This window comes from Mesocricetus auratus, unplaced genomic scaffold (assembly GCF_017639785.1).
Source record: "Mesocricetus auratus isolate SY011 unplaced genomic scaffold, BCM_Maur_2.0 Super-Scaffold_100008, whole genome shotgun sequence".
Classification (NCBI taxonomy): Eukaryota; Metazoa; Chordata; class Mammalia; order Rodentia; family Cricetidae; genus Mesocricetus; species Mesocricetus auratus.
Window position 1 is genome coordinate 58,960,989 of NW_024429192.1, and position 17,878 is coordinate 58,978,866.

Sequence of the window (17,878 nt, forward strand, 5' to 3'; positions counted from 1 at the left end):
ATGCTAAACAGGCACTGTGGCACTGAGCAACATTACCCCATCCTTTAGACGGTGCCTGGGAAGAGTCCACCACTGCTCATAAAAGGCGCAGAAGAGGGTAGGAAGGCATTTTCTGGAATGGCTTGTCTTGGTTATACCCAAACCCTGAGTCCACTGGCACCAAAGTGCCATGAAATATAACACAGTGGCTGCTTCCTGGTTACAGAGCCTTGAAGAGACATGTTTGTCAATCTAGGGGACATGTGTTGCGGGCTCCAGGCCTGACACTGACCTCAGGACCCTCCCATCTGTGGTGAGATCAGGTGGTATGTTGACTGAGTGGAAGGGACTTTGTGAAGATCAGTTTGTGAATATTAGACTAGGGACTAGAGCCGAGTGTGAGCCGCTTGCTGTCCCTGCCTTTGTTTAGAAAGCCAGATTGGAAATCAAAGGGTTGTTGTAGTAACAAGAAGTCGGGCATTGGTAAGTTCCGGAGAGGCCACTTAGGAATGTCATCAGCAATTCATTGTCTTTGATAACCAGGCGCTACTGTATATTTTAGACATTACACAGCAATTGGAAGTAACGGCATAGAAACAGACATGTGCCGGTGGGTATGGTTGGTTTCTTTGGGAACCTTGACATTGGGACCATGACTGGTCTGATCTTTGGTGTCTAAGGGATAGGAATGTGGGCTCACCTAGAGGAACAGCCTGTGGCTGTCCCCAGAGCAGACAGCAATGGGAGTCCTGTTCCGTTGTCCCAGCCCAGCACCCTGTGTGGAGTGGCACCTTCTATGGCTGACTCTTGGGCCGCGACTGCTTTGTCACTACAGGCTTCTTCTCCAGCTCTATGATGTGAAGACTAAGGTGGGTCCTCCAAGCCCCGCTGAGCAGGGAGGACAGGGCAGGAGGGTCCTCCAGGGTCAAGTGGGGAAACAAGAGAGTCTCATTCTTGAGAAGGAAACTGCACTTCTCCAGAGCATGCCTGTTGGTCCCAGGAGTTACTACAAAGAGTCGGCATAGCTGTGGCCCACCAGCCCGTTGGCAGGCTGGTTGTCTGCTGAAGTTGTTCAGGGCTTGGCACAGGACCCAGTCCTCAGCCCCAGCCATGTCTACCACCTCCACAGGGGGTCCCAGGCCTGAAAGGTGTAGGAGGTGCTGAGGAGGCATATAGGTATGAGTGAAGAGAAGCGTGTAGTGGGTGGCCCTGCCTGGGAGAACAGGTTCATGGACTACGTGCTCCAGGTGCTTCAGGCCCGGTACCAAACCTCCCTGATGCAGGCAGCCAAAGATGAGCGCACCTAGGGCATTGAAGAAGACCAAGGTGCCCCTCCAGGGTATAGGTTGCGTTTGTGGACTGCAAAGCAGGATTAGAGGGACTAGGAGGGGAATCAGGAATCTAGCCTCTTGGTGGCTAAAGGCAGATAGCAGGACCAGGGGTGTGAAGTAAAGGAGAAGGAGGTAAGACTTAGAACTAGACAGTGGGTCCTGGGGACCCCGCGCCCTCAACAGGCTGGTTTGTACAAGTGAACGGAGGCAGCTGTGGAGTTGTTGCCATGCAGCCTGCAGGGCTTGAGCATGCAATACCCCAAAGAGCAGGAAGCCATTGACTGCCAGGTGGGTGAGCCGTGCATGTGTGCCATGCCTTGCAAGGTTTTGGGGATCCAGGTTGTAGTACAAGAAGTTGACAGGTGTAAGAACAAGGCCACTGGATCTGGAGAGGCTGGAGAAATACCAACTGTCCATGGTTATAAACAACACTGCAGCAAGAACAGCCCCTGGCAACAGCACCAGGACCTCCTGGATCAAGGCCTTGATGCCAGGCTTTAAGGCTCTGTGGATGCCCCAGAGAGAGAGGGGGGCCAGAGCAAAGGCTAAAAAGGTTGGCCGATTGAAGAAGCCAGCAGCCACGATAGCACCAAGAAGGCAGCTGTGCCACCATGGACCCGGGGTAGGCTTCTTGGATGTGGGACTCCATGCCACATAAGGGGACACCAGCACCAGCAGCCAGGTGAAGAGCAGTCCCTCGATGGTGTTGGAGAAAGTCCTTGTGTAGAAAACCAGGGTGACATAGGACCCAGACAGCAGGCACATGGCATTCCAGCGATCTGCCCCCCACAGCGGGGCCAGATAGTACATGGCCCAGTCCAGGGCAAAGGAGAGGGTAGTGAGGAGGAGTCGGGGCCCCACCAGCAGCATGTAGCCACTCACCAGACCAGGCCAGGGCCCTAGCTCTTCCCAGAGCCTGAGCAACCAGAAGGTAGAGCCAGAGGTCAGCAATGGGAAGACCACAGTGCGACAGGAGCTGCTGGGGTAAAATTCCCAGGGCCGTGAAGCCTGCACACCCAGGATGTCCTCTGCAGAGAGAGAGGCAGGGATGAGCCAGTTCCAAGCTTAGGCCTGCTCTGGGGAGAGTTCTGGCTTGGCACCAGGATTGCAAGGCCCCCTATCGGACACTTTCAGCACAACCCCTGGGATTGCACCGGGTGGGTTTCAGTGCTTTGGTAAAGCTACTTGGTGGGACAGTCTCTCAGGTGTCCTGTCTTCTCTCCCCAGCTCTTTAACAACAGAGGGCCTCCACCTGGATGCAGAGGAGACTGGCAAAGACACAAAGCAGGAAAAGGATTTTATGTGCTCCAGTTGGCTTAAGGATGAAGGGTGGGTGACCTCCAGAAGCAGCAGGGAAAGAAGGAACGTGTTTCCATAAGTGAGGTGAATAAAATTCTGCCAGCAAGAATGAGCTTGGAAGCCAGACATGGTAGCACTTGCCTAGAATTCCAGTACTTGAAGAGGCAGAGGCAGGAGGATCAAGAGTTTAAGGTTATATAATGAGTTTGTGACTAGTCTACACCATGTGAGAGACTTGTCTCAAAAATACAGGAAAAGAAGACTAAATTTTCCAATGTACAGTTCAAATCTAAATGCTGAGCCCTGTGGCAGACTTAGGTCTCCCATGCCACAATTCCTGTCCTCAAGCTGAGTGTCCTGGTGCACACTTGTAACGTTTGGGGTCTGAGTCAGGAGGCCTGCTATAAGCTTGAGGGCTTCCTGGGTTTACTGTTTAGTAAGTTCCAGGGCTGCCTTAGCTGTATAGAGAGATGCTGTCTCAAAAGGGAGAGAAAAACAAAACAAGCCAAGTGTCTGAGCCTTTCTCATTTAGTCTGTTAGCTGGCCACATGGCCAGACATGAAGACTGTTTTCGTAGCCAGTGTGGTCATGTGATCATTCTGACCAGAGGGAGGGTCAGGTGTGTGTGCTTACTCAGTGTGAGGGGCACTGCCATGGGTTTAAGGGCAAGCCTGGGCTGCAGTGTGAGACTGTCTTCAAGAAAACCAAATTGCCCGCCCATTGTGCACAAAGTCCTGGGTTCAGTCCCAATCACAGCACTCTAAAAGTGGGGGCCAGAGAGTCAGGGCTCATGGCCATGGTCAGTTCAAAGCTAGCCAGGACTACATGAGATCTTGTCTCAAAAAAGAAAAGAAGACTCAGGAGGCAGAGGTAGGAGGACCTCATGGATTTTGAGGCCATAGTGAGCTCCAGGACAGCCAGAGCTTCACAGAGAGACCATGTCTAAAAAAAGAAAAGAAGGGCTGAAGAGATGGTTCAGCAGTTAAGAGCACTGGCTGCTCTTCCAGAGGTCCTGAGTTCAATTCCCAGCAACCACATGGTGGCTCACAAACATCTGTAATGGGGTCTGATGCCCTCTTCTCGCCTGTAGGGATACATGCAGAGCACTCATACCTAAAAAAAAAAAATACATAAGCTGGGCATTGGCGGCACACACCTTTAATGCCAGCACTCAGGAGAGAGGGGCAGGCGGATCTTTGTGAGTTTGAGGCCAGCCTGGTCTACAGAATGAGTTCCAGGACAGCCTCCAAAGCCACAGAGAAACCCTGTCTCGAAAAACCAAAAAAAAACCCAAAACATAAATAGAACCAGGAATTGGTGGTGCATGCCTTCAATCCCAGCACTCAGGAGGCAGAGGCAGGTGGATCTCCATGAGTTCGAGGCCAGAGTGAGTTCCAGGACAGCCTCCAAAGCACTACGCAGAAACCCTGTCTCGAAAAGCCAAAAAAATAATAATAATAACAATAATAAAAAATAAAAAGAAAGGAAAGAAAAAGGGTTTGTGTGTGACTACTAAACATGGTCTTAAGGGAGGAGACCCTTTCTCCTATGCCTAAATACAACTTTCCTTATCAGGCACACTTCCCTAGCCACTGGGAGAGCCCGGCTCAGAAGTCATTCCACTGACAAGTCCAGAGGGACCATCATGACCTGTTGGCCCAAGCCGGAGAACATTTAAGAGGCCGGTGCTTCATTCATGTCCTCCATTCCCCACGTTCTAATCCTAGAGAGGCTGGAACCCTGCCTGCTCACCCCACATGCATGACCTTCCCCACCAAACACCACTGCTGCCCAGTCTTCTTAGCAGTACATGGGGTTTACCTGCCATGACCTCAGGTGACTGGAAGAACTCATCTGGGTGTATGTAGCCAGTTTGGGGGAGGAGACACCACAAGACTCGAAGCAGGCTGAGGCTACCCCAAATCACCCTGGCTGCCATCTTCACAGCAGACTGTCAAACACTGGGCTGAAAGCCTGGAGTGACTTCACAGCTGTCACGGGTGCCACTCCGGAGATCTACATCTGCTGAGAGTGACATTTGGTAGTTACTGTAACATAGACTATACCACAATCTGAAGACATTAACATAAAAATGGCAATGATAAGATGTGATTGGTACACATCTGTAGTTCCAGGCCACCCAGGGATACACAGGAAATACTGTCTCAAAACACAAAAAGGTGGGCTGAGCAGTGGTGGCATCCACTTTTAATCCTAGCACTCAGGAGGCAGAGACAGACAGATCTCTGAGTTCAAGGCCAGCCTTGTCTACAGAGTGAGTTCCAGGACAGGCTCCAAAGCTACAAAGAAACCCTGTCTGGGGGCATGGAGACCCCCAAAAAAGTTAGAGATGGTAGTGCACTCAGTAAACCCAGCACTCAGGCAGGTGTGGAAAGATGAGGTTAAAAAAACAGACAAGCAAAAACCACATTACAATTAAATGTTAGGAGTGGTTAGGCACGATTGTTCTTGCAAAGGACCCAGATTGGATTCCCAGCACCCACATAGTAGCTTACAACCTATAACCCCAGTCTCAGAAGGTCTGTAGTGAGATATCCATCCCACCTGCACCTGTAGCGCTGACCATGCCCATTTGGGCGTGGTCACAGGTATGGACATGATGGATAGTGGGTTTAGGTCTGGGGCCGAGGCACAGGTCCTCTCTCTGGCTTCCGTTCCAGTTGTAGAGAGCAGGCTGGGTGGATCCCTGGAGTGGGAACCTGTGGCGGTATTCTGCTTCTTGTGTAAGTGACTTCTCCCTGAATACAATTGTATTAGCCTATAGTGAGTCTTGATCCCTGCATCTACAAGGGTTCAACAACTGTTTTTGTTTGGTGTGTGTGTGTTTCAAGACAGGGTTTCTCTGTGTAGCCCTGACTATCCTGGAACTCACTCTGTAGACCAGGCTGGCCTCAAACTCACAGAGATTCATCTGCCTCTGCCTCCTGAGTGCCGGGATTACAGGCGTGTGCCACCACCACTCAGCTTCAACAACTTCTGACCACCATAGGCACATTCAGACAAAGCATTCATACACACAAAATAATAAAAAGATAAGTAAATCTTTAAGAAAGTGAAAGTTGGGGTTAAAATAGCAAGGTTGGTAAGCTGAGGAAGATAAGTAACAGGGTTTGTATGAGACAGACCAGGTAGGAAGGTTAAGGCTCTACCCGGTAGGCTCTGGAGGGATCACAGAAAGTGCCATCCCCAGGAAGAACACCACCTCCAGGAGAAGGTACAACACATCATTTTCCTGTCCCTAGTAAACTCTAAGCTCTTGGGATAGTTAACCTTTACATATATTCTTCATGAACCCTTGCCCTATCCATACTCAGTGTCTTAACTTTATGGTCTGTTGCCATATATATATATATGTATATATACACTCCTGAAATTGTGTAAGACTGAATTGTGGGGAAGGATGGTTTCAAAGAAAAACTCCACCTCCTCCAGGAAGCAGTTGCCCAAGAGATGGCAATGGGAGAAGCTACAGTCTATCAAGACTGCCAACACCAATACCAGAGGCAGCCCTCACAGTAGATTTCCAGCAGCTGGGTCCTCCTGTCACTCTAGAAAGTGCTCTTCCGTCCTGCTTCCTCACCTGCTGACATAATCCCTGACTACTTGCTGTCTGTGTCCCCATATGAGTTCTTCTTATGACTGAGGTTGCCAACAGTAGGATTAGAGGGAATTTGAAGGGAGGCATCTCTCTGTACCCACAATCCAAGTGTACTGGGTGGTTTTGTGTGTCAATCTGACACAAGCTATAGTCATCAGAGAGTAAGGCGTCTCAGCTGAGGAAATGTCTCCTTGAGATCCAGCTGTAAGGCATCTCAATTAGTGAGCAATAGGGGAGAGTTCAGTTCATGGTGGTGATGCCATCCCTGGGTGGTTGGTCCTGAGTTCTATGAGAAAGCAGGCTGAGCAAGCCATGGAGAGCAAGCCAGTAAGCAGCGTCCCTCCATGGCCTCTGCATCAGCTCCTGCCTCCATGACCCCGCCCTGTTTAAGTTCCTGTCCTGACTTTCTTCAGTGATGAACAACAATACTGAAAGTATAAGCCTAATAAACCCTTTCCTCCCCAACTTGCTTTTTGGTCACGGTGTTCTGTTGCAGTAACAGAACACTAAGATAGGTGGTCAGGACTTCTGGAAGTCCATGTAACAGTAGAGACACAAAGTATTGCCATCCAGTTGTTGCATGTAATATGAATAAATGACCCAGAGACTGATATTGGGGTCAAGCTTCAAGCTGAAGATCAGAAAAGCAAAGCAGCTCTTACCTCTACCTCAGACTGAAAGGAAACCCTGGCTCCACCAAACCTCCAACTGTAACCTCTCCTCAGTGTGGCTGGAGAATCCTGAGACTTCATTGTCTTCCTATCCTCAATATGGCTGGAGAATGAATGCCAGCTCTGAGACCCTGTTCCTGTCTTAAATAACTCTCAGAGTCCTGGGATTAAAGGTGTGTGCCACCACCTCCTGACCTCTATAGCTGTGGCTGACTTTTCTTTCTGGATCTTTAGGCAAGCTTTAAGAAATCATAAATAACGTATCACCACACCCAGTGATGTAGAGATTGCTTGAAACATCTCAGGAAATGGGTGAGCGTGACACAATTGACCAACTGTTACTTGATATGCTGATCAAGTAGGGGGAGGGGACGGAGAGTTAGCTCTAGCATGCTGAAGGCCCTGGGAGGAGAAGCGCCAGGAGGAGAACAGAAGAAACGGGAAGAGAAGGAGGTAGAGGAAGAGGAGGACGACAAACAGCCGGGGCCTTCAACTTCCTACTCAGGCCATAGGCAGCCCAAAGTTTCCATGCTTCTGTCTGCTGTAGCTGGAAGGCTGCAAAACCAAACCTCAAACCTCTTCAAAGTGAGTCCCCAACCTTGAGGTTTGTCTGCTGTAAAGATCTGAGGGGTCTACTGTGAATGTGGTGAACATCGATTGTAAGGGAATAGGACCCCAAACATTGGAACATGGACATATGGGAAGACCTGGGGGAATGAATGATTGGAGATGGGTGGTGTGAGCCGCCTTTGCTGGTACTTTCCTCCGATTATGCCAACTTTAGGGCTTTTTTTTTTTTTTTTTGAGACAGGGTCTCACTATTCATCCCTGGCTGGCAAGGAACTTGCTGTGTAGTTCCATCTGGTCACCCACCCACCTGTGCTCTGGTCATGTGCTCGCTCTCTCTCTCTCTCTCTCTCTCTCTCTCTCTCTCTCTCTCTCTCTCTCTCTCTCTCTCTCTCTCTCTCTCTCTGGTTTTCAAGACAGGGTTTCTTTGTGAAACAGTCCTGGCTGTCCTAAAACTCACTCTGCAGACCAGGCAGGATTTGAACACACAGAGATCCGCCTGCCTCTGCCTCCAAGTGCTAGGATTAAAGGCGTGCGCCACCACTGCCCAGCATGGTCATGGTGTCTCTTCACAGCAATAGAAACCTTAAGACAGGTAGGGTCTTGGTATACATTCAGGCTGACCTGGCCTTGAACTCATGGTCTCCCTGCCTCCTTGTCCTCTTGAGTGCTGGGTCATTGTATTGGTCAGGGTTCTTTAGATTCACAGAACTTAAAGGATGATTCTCTCTCTCTCTCTCTCTCTGCCTCTCCCTCCCTCCCTCCCTTCCTCCCTCCCTCCCTCCGTCTCTCTCTCTCTCTCTCTCTCTCTCTCTCTCTCTCTCTCTCTCTCTCTCTCTCTCTCTCTCTCTCTCTCTCTGTGTGTTATTGGAATGACTTCCTGGCTGAGTCCAACAATGGCTGTGAATGGAAGTCCAAGAGTTCAGTAGCTGAAAACTCACCCTCAAGCTTCTGCCTCTCTGTAGAACCTGGTAGCACACACCTGTCACCCCAAGTACTTGGAAGGCTGAGGCAGGAGGATTGTGAATTTGTGGCTAGCTTGGGCTACACAATAAGTTCTGAGTAACCCTGGGCAACTTAGGAATTGAATGAGCAATAATCATTAACTTGGTGCATTCCTCCCGCTTATTCAGGATGACTGAAAAGGCAGCCAGGGATGACCGGAGAAACCGGTTTCTGTAACAGATCAAAGAAATTTAATTTCTCTGTGAAGACTTTTGTTTCCACTACACTCAAGAATAACCATGATTAACAGAGTAAAACTAAGTTACCATAGGAGTAAGCATAGCAAATTTAGAGACCCCAGAACCACAAACTCTAGATCTCCTGTGCTAGAGAGTCACATCAGTAGGGATTCACCTCCACCCGGAGGGACCCACATAGACGGGCTGTCTGTGGGGCAGGGAAGTGGGGCTCCATCCGGGTCTTTGGCAGAACTAAAGCTGCTGTTCACAGAGGGACCTGGTTCCTCCTCCTTTACTTTACTGTTGTCTCTGATTTTATGTGCATTAGTGTTTGCCATGGGTGTCAAGTCCCCTGGAACTGGAGTTACAGTTATGAGCCGCCATGTGGGTGCTGGGAATTGAACCCCCGTCCTCTGGAAGAGCAGTCAGTGCTCTCAACTGCTGAGCCACCTCTCCTGTCCTCCTCCGTCTGTGTCTTTAGAGACAAGCCTTTATGTAGCTCAAACTGTCATTGAAGTCACTGTGTTGCCTATGCTAGCCCCCCCAGTGCTGGAATCCAGGCAGGCATCCGTCAGCTCTTGGTGACTTAAACTTCTGTTCTTGATTCACATGCTCCAAACCTTTATGTCTCTAGGCTGTGTGTGGCAGGTCCATTCTGTCTTCCATACCTCACCATAAAAAAGGGAGCTGCATCCTGTTTTAAAGATTTGTTTTCATGATTTAATAATGTACACATGTGTTTGTATGTGCAGGGTCGGGTGGAGTCCTGAAGAGGGTATCAGACCCTCTGGAGTGGGGTTACAGGCGGTATGAGTTACCTAATGTGGGTGCTGGGAAACAAACTCAGGTCCTCTGGAAGGGCAGCCAGTGAAGCAGGCTTGAAGGCAGAGGCAGGAGGATCAAGAGTTCAAAACCAGCTTTGGCTACACAGAGAGTTCAAGGCCAGCCTCATCATATGAAACAGTGTCTCAAAAAACAAAAACAAAAAAAGCAAAAGCTGAACAAAACAAAACGAGTACAATGAAGGGAAAACTAGATTTTCAAAGAAACCAAAACTTAAAGCTCCTCAAATGCAAACCTTTGGCTGATTCTAAAGGGTCTGTATCAGGCAGATGGAAAAACAGATTTCAAACACATCTGAGACCGACATAGAAACAAAATGCAAAGATGCTGGACAGTAGCTGAGAGATACCTGGAAAACAGGTCTCGTGAGAACCATTCCTTCAAGCTAGGACTATCCTGCTCCTGGTGATGGAGGTGGGGGTGGGGGCACGGGGACTGGCAAACTTTCTGAAGGAACAGTTCAGGTTGTCCACCAGCTGGCTGTGAGTACAGGGGCGCCTCTGATGGTTTGGCAATGGCTTTGTGATTTTTTTTTGAGACAGGGTTTCTCTGTGTAACAGCTGTAGATGTCCTGGAGCTCACTTTGTGGACCAGGCTGGCCTCAAACTCACAGAGATCTGACAGATGTCATGCTGTCACCCCTGGCACATAAATGTTTTGTAGATGGATCTCCTTGGATGGCAAAGCCCTTTGGAGAATTCCAGTCATTTGAATACTGCAAACTCCTGCACTGATTCTAGTGAGCTCATGGGCTTCAGACCTCTCTAAATTTGCTATGCTTACTCCTGTGGTAACTTAGGTTTACTCTGTTAATCATGGTTATTCTTTTTTTTTTTTTTTTTTTTTTTTTTTTTTTGGTTGTACGAGACAGGGTTTCTCTGTATTGTTTTGGAGGCTGTTGGTCCAGCCTGGCCTCGAACTCACAGAGATCCGCCTGCCTCTGCCTCCAGAGTGGTTCTGGGATTAAAGGCGTGCGCCACCACCGCCCGGCAATCATGGTTATTCTTGAGTGTAGTGGAAACAAAAGTCTTTACAGAAAAATTAAATTTCTCTGATCTGTTACAGAAACCGCTTTCTCCGGTTTTCCCTGGCTGCCTTTTCAGTCATCCTGAATAAGCAGGAGGAATGCACCAAGTTAATGATTATTGCTCATTCAATTCCAAAAAGAAATATATTCCAAAGAACTTAAGAACCAAGAAAACAGTTTCTTAAAAGATGACATTAAAAATTTATAGGAACACAGAAGGAAAAAGAGATAGGACATGAAAGGTTAGACATCTCTCTGGTGCCAGGACATGAACACTCAGATATTTTTCCAGTATCAAAGTATCAGTAAAGGAATCTGAAACTCCCAGTTCCCTTAAAAGAGATGTACATGCAGAAATTGCCAGGAATAATGGAAGCTTAGTCTCAGCAGTTAAAGAGTTAGGTACTAGGGGAGGGATGGGGAGGAGGGGAGGAAGAGGGAGCTGGGATTGACATGTGAAACAAACTTTTTCTAACTTAAATTTAAAAAAAGGAAAAAAGAGTTAGGTACTAATCATTACTATTTTGAGAACTTATAAAGAATAGCATTATAACTGCAATCCATGTAATAAAGGTGACATACAAATTACTTAGAAACTAGTATACACCTGAAAATGATACTCTAGGCATCACAATATATCTAGCTGATTTCATATTAAGAACTAAGCACAGGGCTTAAATATCTTACTTTGTAACCACATGTTCAATGCCGGCTAGGGCACAGTATGAATAGGATGTACCAAGCTAGATATAGGCATTTGGCTTGCTTTATAATGATATGGGGTAAAGGCAAATGATGTCAGGAGAGCAGGAAAGGGGAGAAACTAAAATGTTAATGATTCTTGGAAAATGATTAAAGAGAAATGATTTTAAACCACTCATCCTTGTATGTATTAGAACTTGTAAAAATAAAGACAGCCTGAGCTAGTCGGGACCATCAGTTTGAAAGACAACCACTGGTCAGACTTTTCATTCTTCACTGACTTCATACATCCATCCTGCAGCACAGAACCCCCCTGGAACTGGACTCCAGCAGAGATCTGCCTGCCTCTGCAAACAGAGTGCTGGGACTAAAGGCTTGAGCCACCACCCGGTGGCTTTGTGATCTTTGAGCACAAATAAAGCACTGTAGCCTTGAATATAATGGTGCCCATGGTTGTCTGCTAAGCCCACGCTATTCCTATAGGGGACATCCCCTCAGCACATCAGCTCTGAGGTATCCTAGGAGTTATTTGAGGAGATGCAGCCAAGAGCTTGGTCATCTCATATGTCCAAAGGCTTTATAAGTGGCAGTCCCCATCCTATGCAGACCAGACCTCATGGAAAAGTGCCTTGCTAGAGGCTGTCTCAACCCCCCGCCCTTTCGTTGTTTTGTTTTGATGGTCTCACTGTGCAGTACTTACTTGCCTGGAACTCACTATGTAGAAGAGGCTGCTCTCAAACTCAAAGGTTGTTCTGCCTCTGCCTCCTGAGTGCTGGGGTAAAAGACCATTTCCCTTTTAAAATAGCTGCATTGGGATGTAGTTAATGTACTATACAATCACCCATGGAAAATGACTTTGAATATTCACATAGATGTAACCACAGTGCACTGGCTGGTTTTGTGTGTCAACTTGGTACAAGCTAGAAGCATCAGAGGGAGAAGCCTCAACTGAGGAAACACCTCCCTGAGATCCACCTGTAGGGCATCCATCAGTGGTCAATACAGGAGGTCCCAGCCCATTGTGGATGGGGCCATCCCTGGGCTGGTGGTCCTGGGTTCTATAAGAAAGCAGTCTGAGCAAGCTATGGGAAGCAAGCCAGTAAGCAGCACCCCTCCATGGCCTCTGTATCAGCTCCTGCCTCCAGGGTCTGGCCCTGCTTGAGTGTCTACCCTGACTTCCTTTGGTAATGACCAGAAAACCCTTTCCTCCCAACTTGCTTGTTGGTCATGGCGTTTCATCACAGCAATAGAAACCCTAAGACACAACTGTTAGCTTTAGTTTAGCTTCATGTGCATTGGGGGCACATAGTGGGTTAAGGAACCGCTCCCAGGATGTAGGGATGAGACTGCGGGGTGAGAGAGTGGGTGCCATGATCAAGATGGGGTGACCGGTGCACCAACGTGAGGGGCAGGCAGCAGGCAGGGGAACAGCAAGTGAGAACCTCAGCTGGGACAGGGGGGTGTGGGGGTAGGATTGGGGGGGCAGAGATGATGGGGAAGAGGGCTGTAGGACCAGAGAAGGGATGAAGTAAGAGACTGCCCATTGAGTCAGAGGCCTGGGTTCCTTCCTGGTGCCTGGCGTTTCTCTGATGCCCATTGTGTGTGCAGCAACCGTATCAGGTCTGGGGGTTGCAATTATGTGTGGCTCAGCCCAAGAAAAGTCCCTGCCTTCAAACTGCAGTTTCTTCTGACATAGCTTTGGGTCCTTGCTAATGGGAAGGGCGGAGACCCTTAGGATGGATCCCCTTGGATCTAGCTTTTGCAGCAATTTTAACACCATGGGAGAAAGGCCCCAGTACGACCACCCAACACTCCTGCTCCTTCAAAGCCAAGAACTAGCTCAGTCTCCAGGAGTCTGACATGGAATGAGGATGACTCTCCTAAGCCCATTTTTCTGTTGGCTGGCATTTCATTCACGCTCACCTTGACGCTGAGGCTGCACTGAGTTCTGCTTGGGGCTCTACCTTTTGGTTGCCAGCGGGGAGCTGTTTGTTCTTTGATTGACCTGGCATACAACAGCCTGCTAAACAGCTCAGAAGGAGAGTGGAGGGGAGCGAGGTGGCCCCACTGACTGGGGCATACCAGTTAACTATCTCCACCCTGGCAGTTCCAGGCCGCAAAATGGAATTCCGCTTTGCAACAGGAAAATTCAAGGCCTTGACCATCTTGACAGTGCTTCTCAGTGGTTTGGGATAAAGGTATCTGGAGGAGACACGTGACATTTGAGCACAGGGGAAGGATGTCCTCTTCACAGAAAGCAGCAACTGTCCCTGCCATGGTGTTGCAAAGACGTCCATGATCATCGACAAGAAAGCTTTTCACTGGCCTACAGGGTCCCCTTTCCCTTGTCCTTGCCTCCATGGGACCCCTGGGTCCCATTCTCTCAGGGGAAAGGCAGGCTTGGTTTGGTTTCTCCCAGCTAAAATTAGGGGATCTCTCGGTGCACACAGACGTCTTTCTCCGCACTTTTTAAAGTTTCTGTTCCATGGAAACCTTGCTGCTATGTTCTAGATGGGGATATCGAGACTCAGTATGGCTGTGGATCCCTCCTAGGAACCCCGGCTCCGGGAAAGTCTGGTAACAGGAGAGGATGCAAACCTAGGCCTCTGGGCCCTAAGCCAGTGCTCTAAAATGGAAAGCACCCTGAGCCTCCCTTCCCAGGAAAATGTCAGCATGAGTCCCGTGTAGTCCCCTAGGTTCCCTGCCTGTCAGTGCTCTCAGCCTGCGGTTTGGGGGAAATCTGCTGGTGCGAGCTACGTCTCCCCTGCTGATCTGTGGGCTGCATGCAAAGCTAAAGGTGGACCCCATTGTGCCCTCATCCCGTCCCCAGTCACTCTTCCCAGCCTGGGACTGACTCACCCACTCGCTGCCTCTGGGCTGCACCTGCCACGCTGGCTACCAGGGTCACCCGGAGCGGGGGCCGGCACCCGAGGCCCTAAGGCCCTGCGCCTGCGGGACAGAGGACTGCAGGCGGGGTGGGGCGATGCCCTTCCCTCTCCACAGCCGGCTCTGGACTGCCACTAGGGAATTAGGCCAGAGATCAGGCAGAACTCGCTAGGCGGGGCGGAGGATGGGGACAATTGTGCATGCCCCCGCCCCCAGTCCCGCAGTCTGCAGTGGGGGCTCCTGAGGGACTGATCCTACTTTGCCTGTGCTGTGAGTGCATTCTGTCAGCAGCCCTTCCTTGTAAACCTATGCCGGATAAGCTTCGTTATCAGGACTAGCATAGTCACGCCAGCGCGTTTCTCGCCGTACATGTTGTTTGCTTGTTTTGAGACAGGGTCTCGGTGGTCTCGAACTCGCCATCCTCCTGTTCATCCTCCCAGGAGCTGAATTACAGGCGTGCGCCACCGCGCCAGCTTTCAGTCACACATCTTTTGTCGTTCGAAACAAATCACCCTGTATTGGGAGTGGCGAGTGGGTGGGTGGTGACTGCTTCTCCTAGCATGTGTGAGGCCCCGTGCCCGTCTTTAGCCCCAACCAAAGCAAATCCCACTAAAACCAAACCAAGTTGAACGCCGTGGAGGTTCCTGTGCCAGAGGCGGAGATCGCCTAAGGGAGTGGACTGGGGATGTGGCCCTTCCGCTGCTGGTCCCATTCACTCCGGATGCTGAGCCCTGAAGGCTGTTGTCCGGGGCAGCGCCTTCCATGCTGACACAAGACCAATGCTGTCCCTTTGTGCGTGGTGCAGACAGGGACGGGCTACTCGCCCAACCGCCGGCTGGAGAGCAAAGTGTCGCAGGAATCTTGGCCCCGCCTGTGTTGCGGGGCGGGGGGAGAGGAGGCTTCGGGGCTGCCAGCACCGATGATGCCCTATGCAAGAGGGGCGGTGCGCAGAGCGGAGCCTCGTGATGCGGTGCCCACTCCGCAGGGATGCGTCACAACCCCGTCACAGCCCCCCCTCTGCGGATGTATGCACCACTCGGGAGCCTGTAGCTTCCGGGGGTCCCTCGAATCCCCGCCTCCAGCTGGAGAGGCGTGTGGCTCACCAACTGTGACAGTGCCCCCTTGCGGCACGATGCTTCCCTGAGCCAATTCCAGTCTTCCAAATCCTGATTTTGTAAGGTCTGGACAGAGTCACCCGTCTTTCACCTTCACAACAGTGTTCACATTAAAAAGCAAACAAACAAAAACAGCAAAGGAAACCAAAGAACTACTGCATCGAGATATTCTTTACATGCAATAAATGCCAGAAATTGTTCATATTGTCTGAGACCTGAGGCTTTTGACAAACAGAAGGCCGGACTAGGTACTGCCCCAGTTCAAGAACCACATTTTCATTTCCCCCAAAAGTTCCCTCTTGCCTCTTTCCAGCCTTTTGGCCTCTTCGGCCGATCCAGACATCTACAGTTCTGATTTCTATTGCTATCCCCTGTCGTTCCCAGAATGCCCTCTAAACAATCAGTAAGCCAGTGTTCTCTTGTGCCTGGCTCTTTTCAACGGGCACAATGCCTTTGAAATTCACCCTAGTGGTGGAACACAACAGATGATTGTATTCTTTTCTGACTCTGGTCTGTCACTGGACAGAGGTTACGTACTTGGCCTTAACCTGATAGAGCACCGGACTTGGGACTTAATATTTACAATGTCCCCTCCCCCCACAGGACAGTGGAGGGCAGCCATCTGCCTAGTGTGTGACCTATGACCACATGTCCCCTCTCAGAAAATATGATCATACTGGCAAGGGCCCTTGTGGCTCTTCTCTTAACGATGTCTGAATTATTCCTACAAAGACAGCCTTCTCTAGAAAAAAATCTGGCCTCTTCCCCTCAAAACAAAAACAAAACAAAACAAAAAGCCCAGTCTGGTGTGGTAGGTATGTGAGCCACAGGGTAGGTGACCCAAGGAAACACAATGAATACAACTGGTGAATTATAGACCCCAGAGTAAGCACTTACCCTCCACCGTCCTCAACCAACTGCCAGGATCCAGAATAAGATGGACAAGTAGACCAAGGCCATTACCAGTGCCAAGAAGATACCCCAAATCAACTTCTAATTGGTTTGTTTAGTTAAAGCAAGCAGGCTTGCACAGGGTTCCTAGGAAGCAGGTACAGGGTAGGATTAGATGCCTGGACCACATTAAGAAACTGGGAGGGACCAGGTGGTGGTGGCGTTCACCTTTAATCCCAGCCCTCAGGAGGCAGAGACAGGTGGATCTCTGTGAGTTCAAGGCCAGCCTGGTCTACAGAGTGAGCTCCAGGACAGTCAAGGGCTGTTACACAGAGAAACCCTGTCTTGAAAACTTAAAACAAACAAAGAAGCTGGGAGGGGCAGAGTGGAAACTCTTAAAGAGGACTAATCCTTGCTTTGGAAGGAGTTGGAGCTGCACATAACTCTAGTGCTGGAGTGACACTCTACACTTTCCCCTTTGTCACTGTGGTTTTCTCCTGCATTGAGATCAAACACTCCAAGCTAATGTTGAGGCACCCTCTCAGAACCCCAAAGTGAGATATTTTGTTTCCAGCAGGGGATACTGTGAATAAAACTGACTTTCATATGTCTATAAAACTCATTGTATGCACATCTTCATTTCTTTTGGAAAATTACCCAGAAGTGGGTGGCCTGGTTCATAAGAGGGTGGGTTTGTTTTCTGCTGCAGCGCTGAAGGAGGGCACTGAACACTCTGTAGGCACGGTCACCGAGCTATTAGCAATGCCCCCTTTAACTTTTTATTTTGAGACAGAGTATCACTGAATTGTCCAGACTGGCCTTAAACTTGTTAGCCTCCTACAGCCACTTGAGTACTCCCTGTAAACCTAATTCCAGGCTTGTACCAGCAGACTTGACCAGGATACCCCTTCTTTACCTTTACAGGAAGCTGTCAAATTGTTTTGCAAAACAGTTACACTATTTCTATTAAAGTCTATAGCAACCTATGGCTTGGCTTTGAGTCTCTGTTCATTCATGCTCTTTTTCTCCCCCCCCCCTCCTCTTTCTCTCCCCCTATCCCATCTCACCTAGCCCAGAATGGTCTTGAACTCCTGATTCTCCAGTACCATTACTGGCACTCAACACTATGCCCATTAACTTCCCGCATCTCTCTCTGTAAAATTTTCAGGGCTAGAGATGGAACCTAGGAGCTCACACATGCGAGACAAGCACCCCGCCACTGAGATACAAAATGGGCCCCCATTTTGTGTCTTCTTCAATTGTGACAGCATCTAATTTGTTAAAATTTCCCAAGCTGGGGCTGGAGAGATGGCTCAGAGGTTAAAAGCACCAGCTGCACTTCCAGAGGTCCCAAGTTCAATTCCCAGCAACTCCACGGTGACTCACAGCCATCTATAATGAGATCTGGTGCCCTCTTCTGGCGTGCCCCATGGATACATGCAGACAGAAAGCTGTATACATAATAAACAAATCCTTTTTAAAAAAATTACCAAGCTGGGCATGGTGGTACACACCTGTCATTTCAGTACTTACTGGGGCAGAGAGAGGAAGGGTGGCGAAAGCACATTTGAGGCTGGCCTAGGCCACATGGGCAGACCCCTTCTCAAAACACCCAAAGTAACCTGGTGTACAGGACTCTGTGCCTGCTAGGCAAGTACTCAACCACTTAGCCACACCCTTATTCCTTAAAATAGGTATGTACATATGGGGGGGTTGTGTGTGTGCACTTGCGTGTTCATATACATGTGTGTGCCACAGGTCAAC

General features: G+C 49.4%; 1 protein-coding gene across 3 annotated transcripts; it reads right to left on the reverse strand.

The window, feature by feature from the left end:
* Positions 1-505: 505 nt before the first annotated feature.
* Pigz (phosphatidylinositol glycan anchor biosynthesis class Z) lies at positions 506-15,044 on the reverse strand. 3 transcript variants are annotated; one of them, XM_013114499.3, is made up of 3 exons: positions 14,082-15,044; positions 4,431-4,631; positions 506-2,338 (listed from the first exon to the last, which is right to left on the reverse strand). In XM_013114499.3, exons 2-3 carry the CDS (start codon positions 4,546-4,548, stop codon positions 774-776), a joined length of 1,683 nt encoding a protein of 560 aa, XP_012969953.1. In that variant the 5' UTR covers positions 4,549-4,631; positions 14,082-15,044; the 3' UTR covers positions 506-773. The 3 variants fall into 3 exon arrangements, with proteins under 3 accessions (XP_012969953.1, XP_012969954.1, XP_040606878.1); XM_013114500.3 differs by having other exon boundaries at positions 4,431-4,634; XM_040750944.1 differs by having other exon boundaries at positions 13,146-15,044.
* Positions 15,045-17,878: the final 2,834 nt, after the last annotated feature.

Excerpts from the sequence above, each read along its gene's own strand:
- Pigz (XM_013114499.3), bottom strand. The coding sequence starts at position 4,548 with ATGGCAGCCAGGGTGATTTGGGGTAGCCTCAGCCTGCTTCGAGTCTTG. Across the intron at positions 2,339-4,430 it reads GTCACCTGAGGTCATGGCAG|AGGACATCCTGGGTGTGCAG; the intron begins GTAAACCCCATG and ends CTCTCTCTGCAG.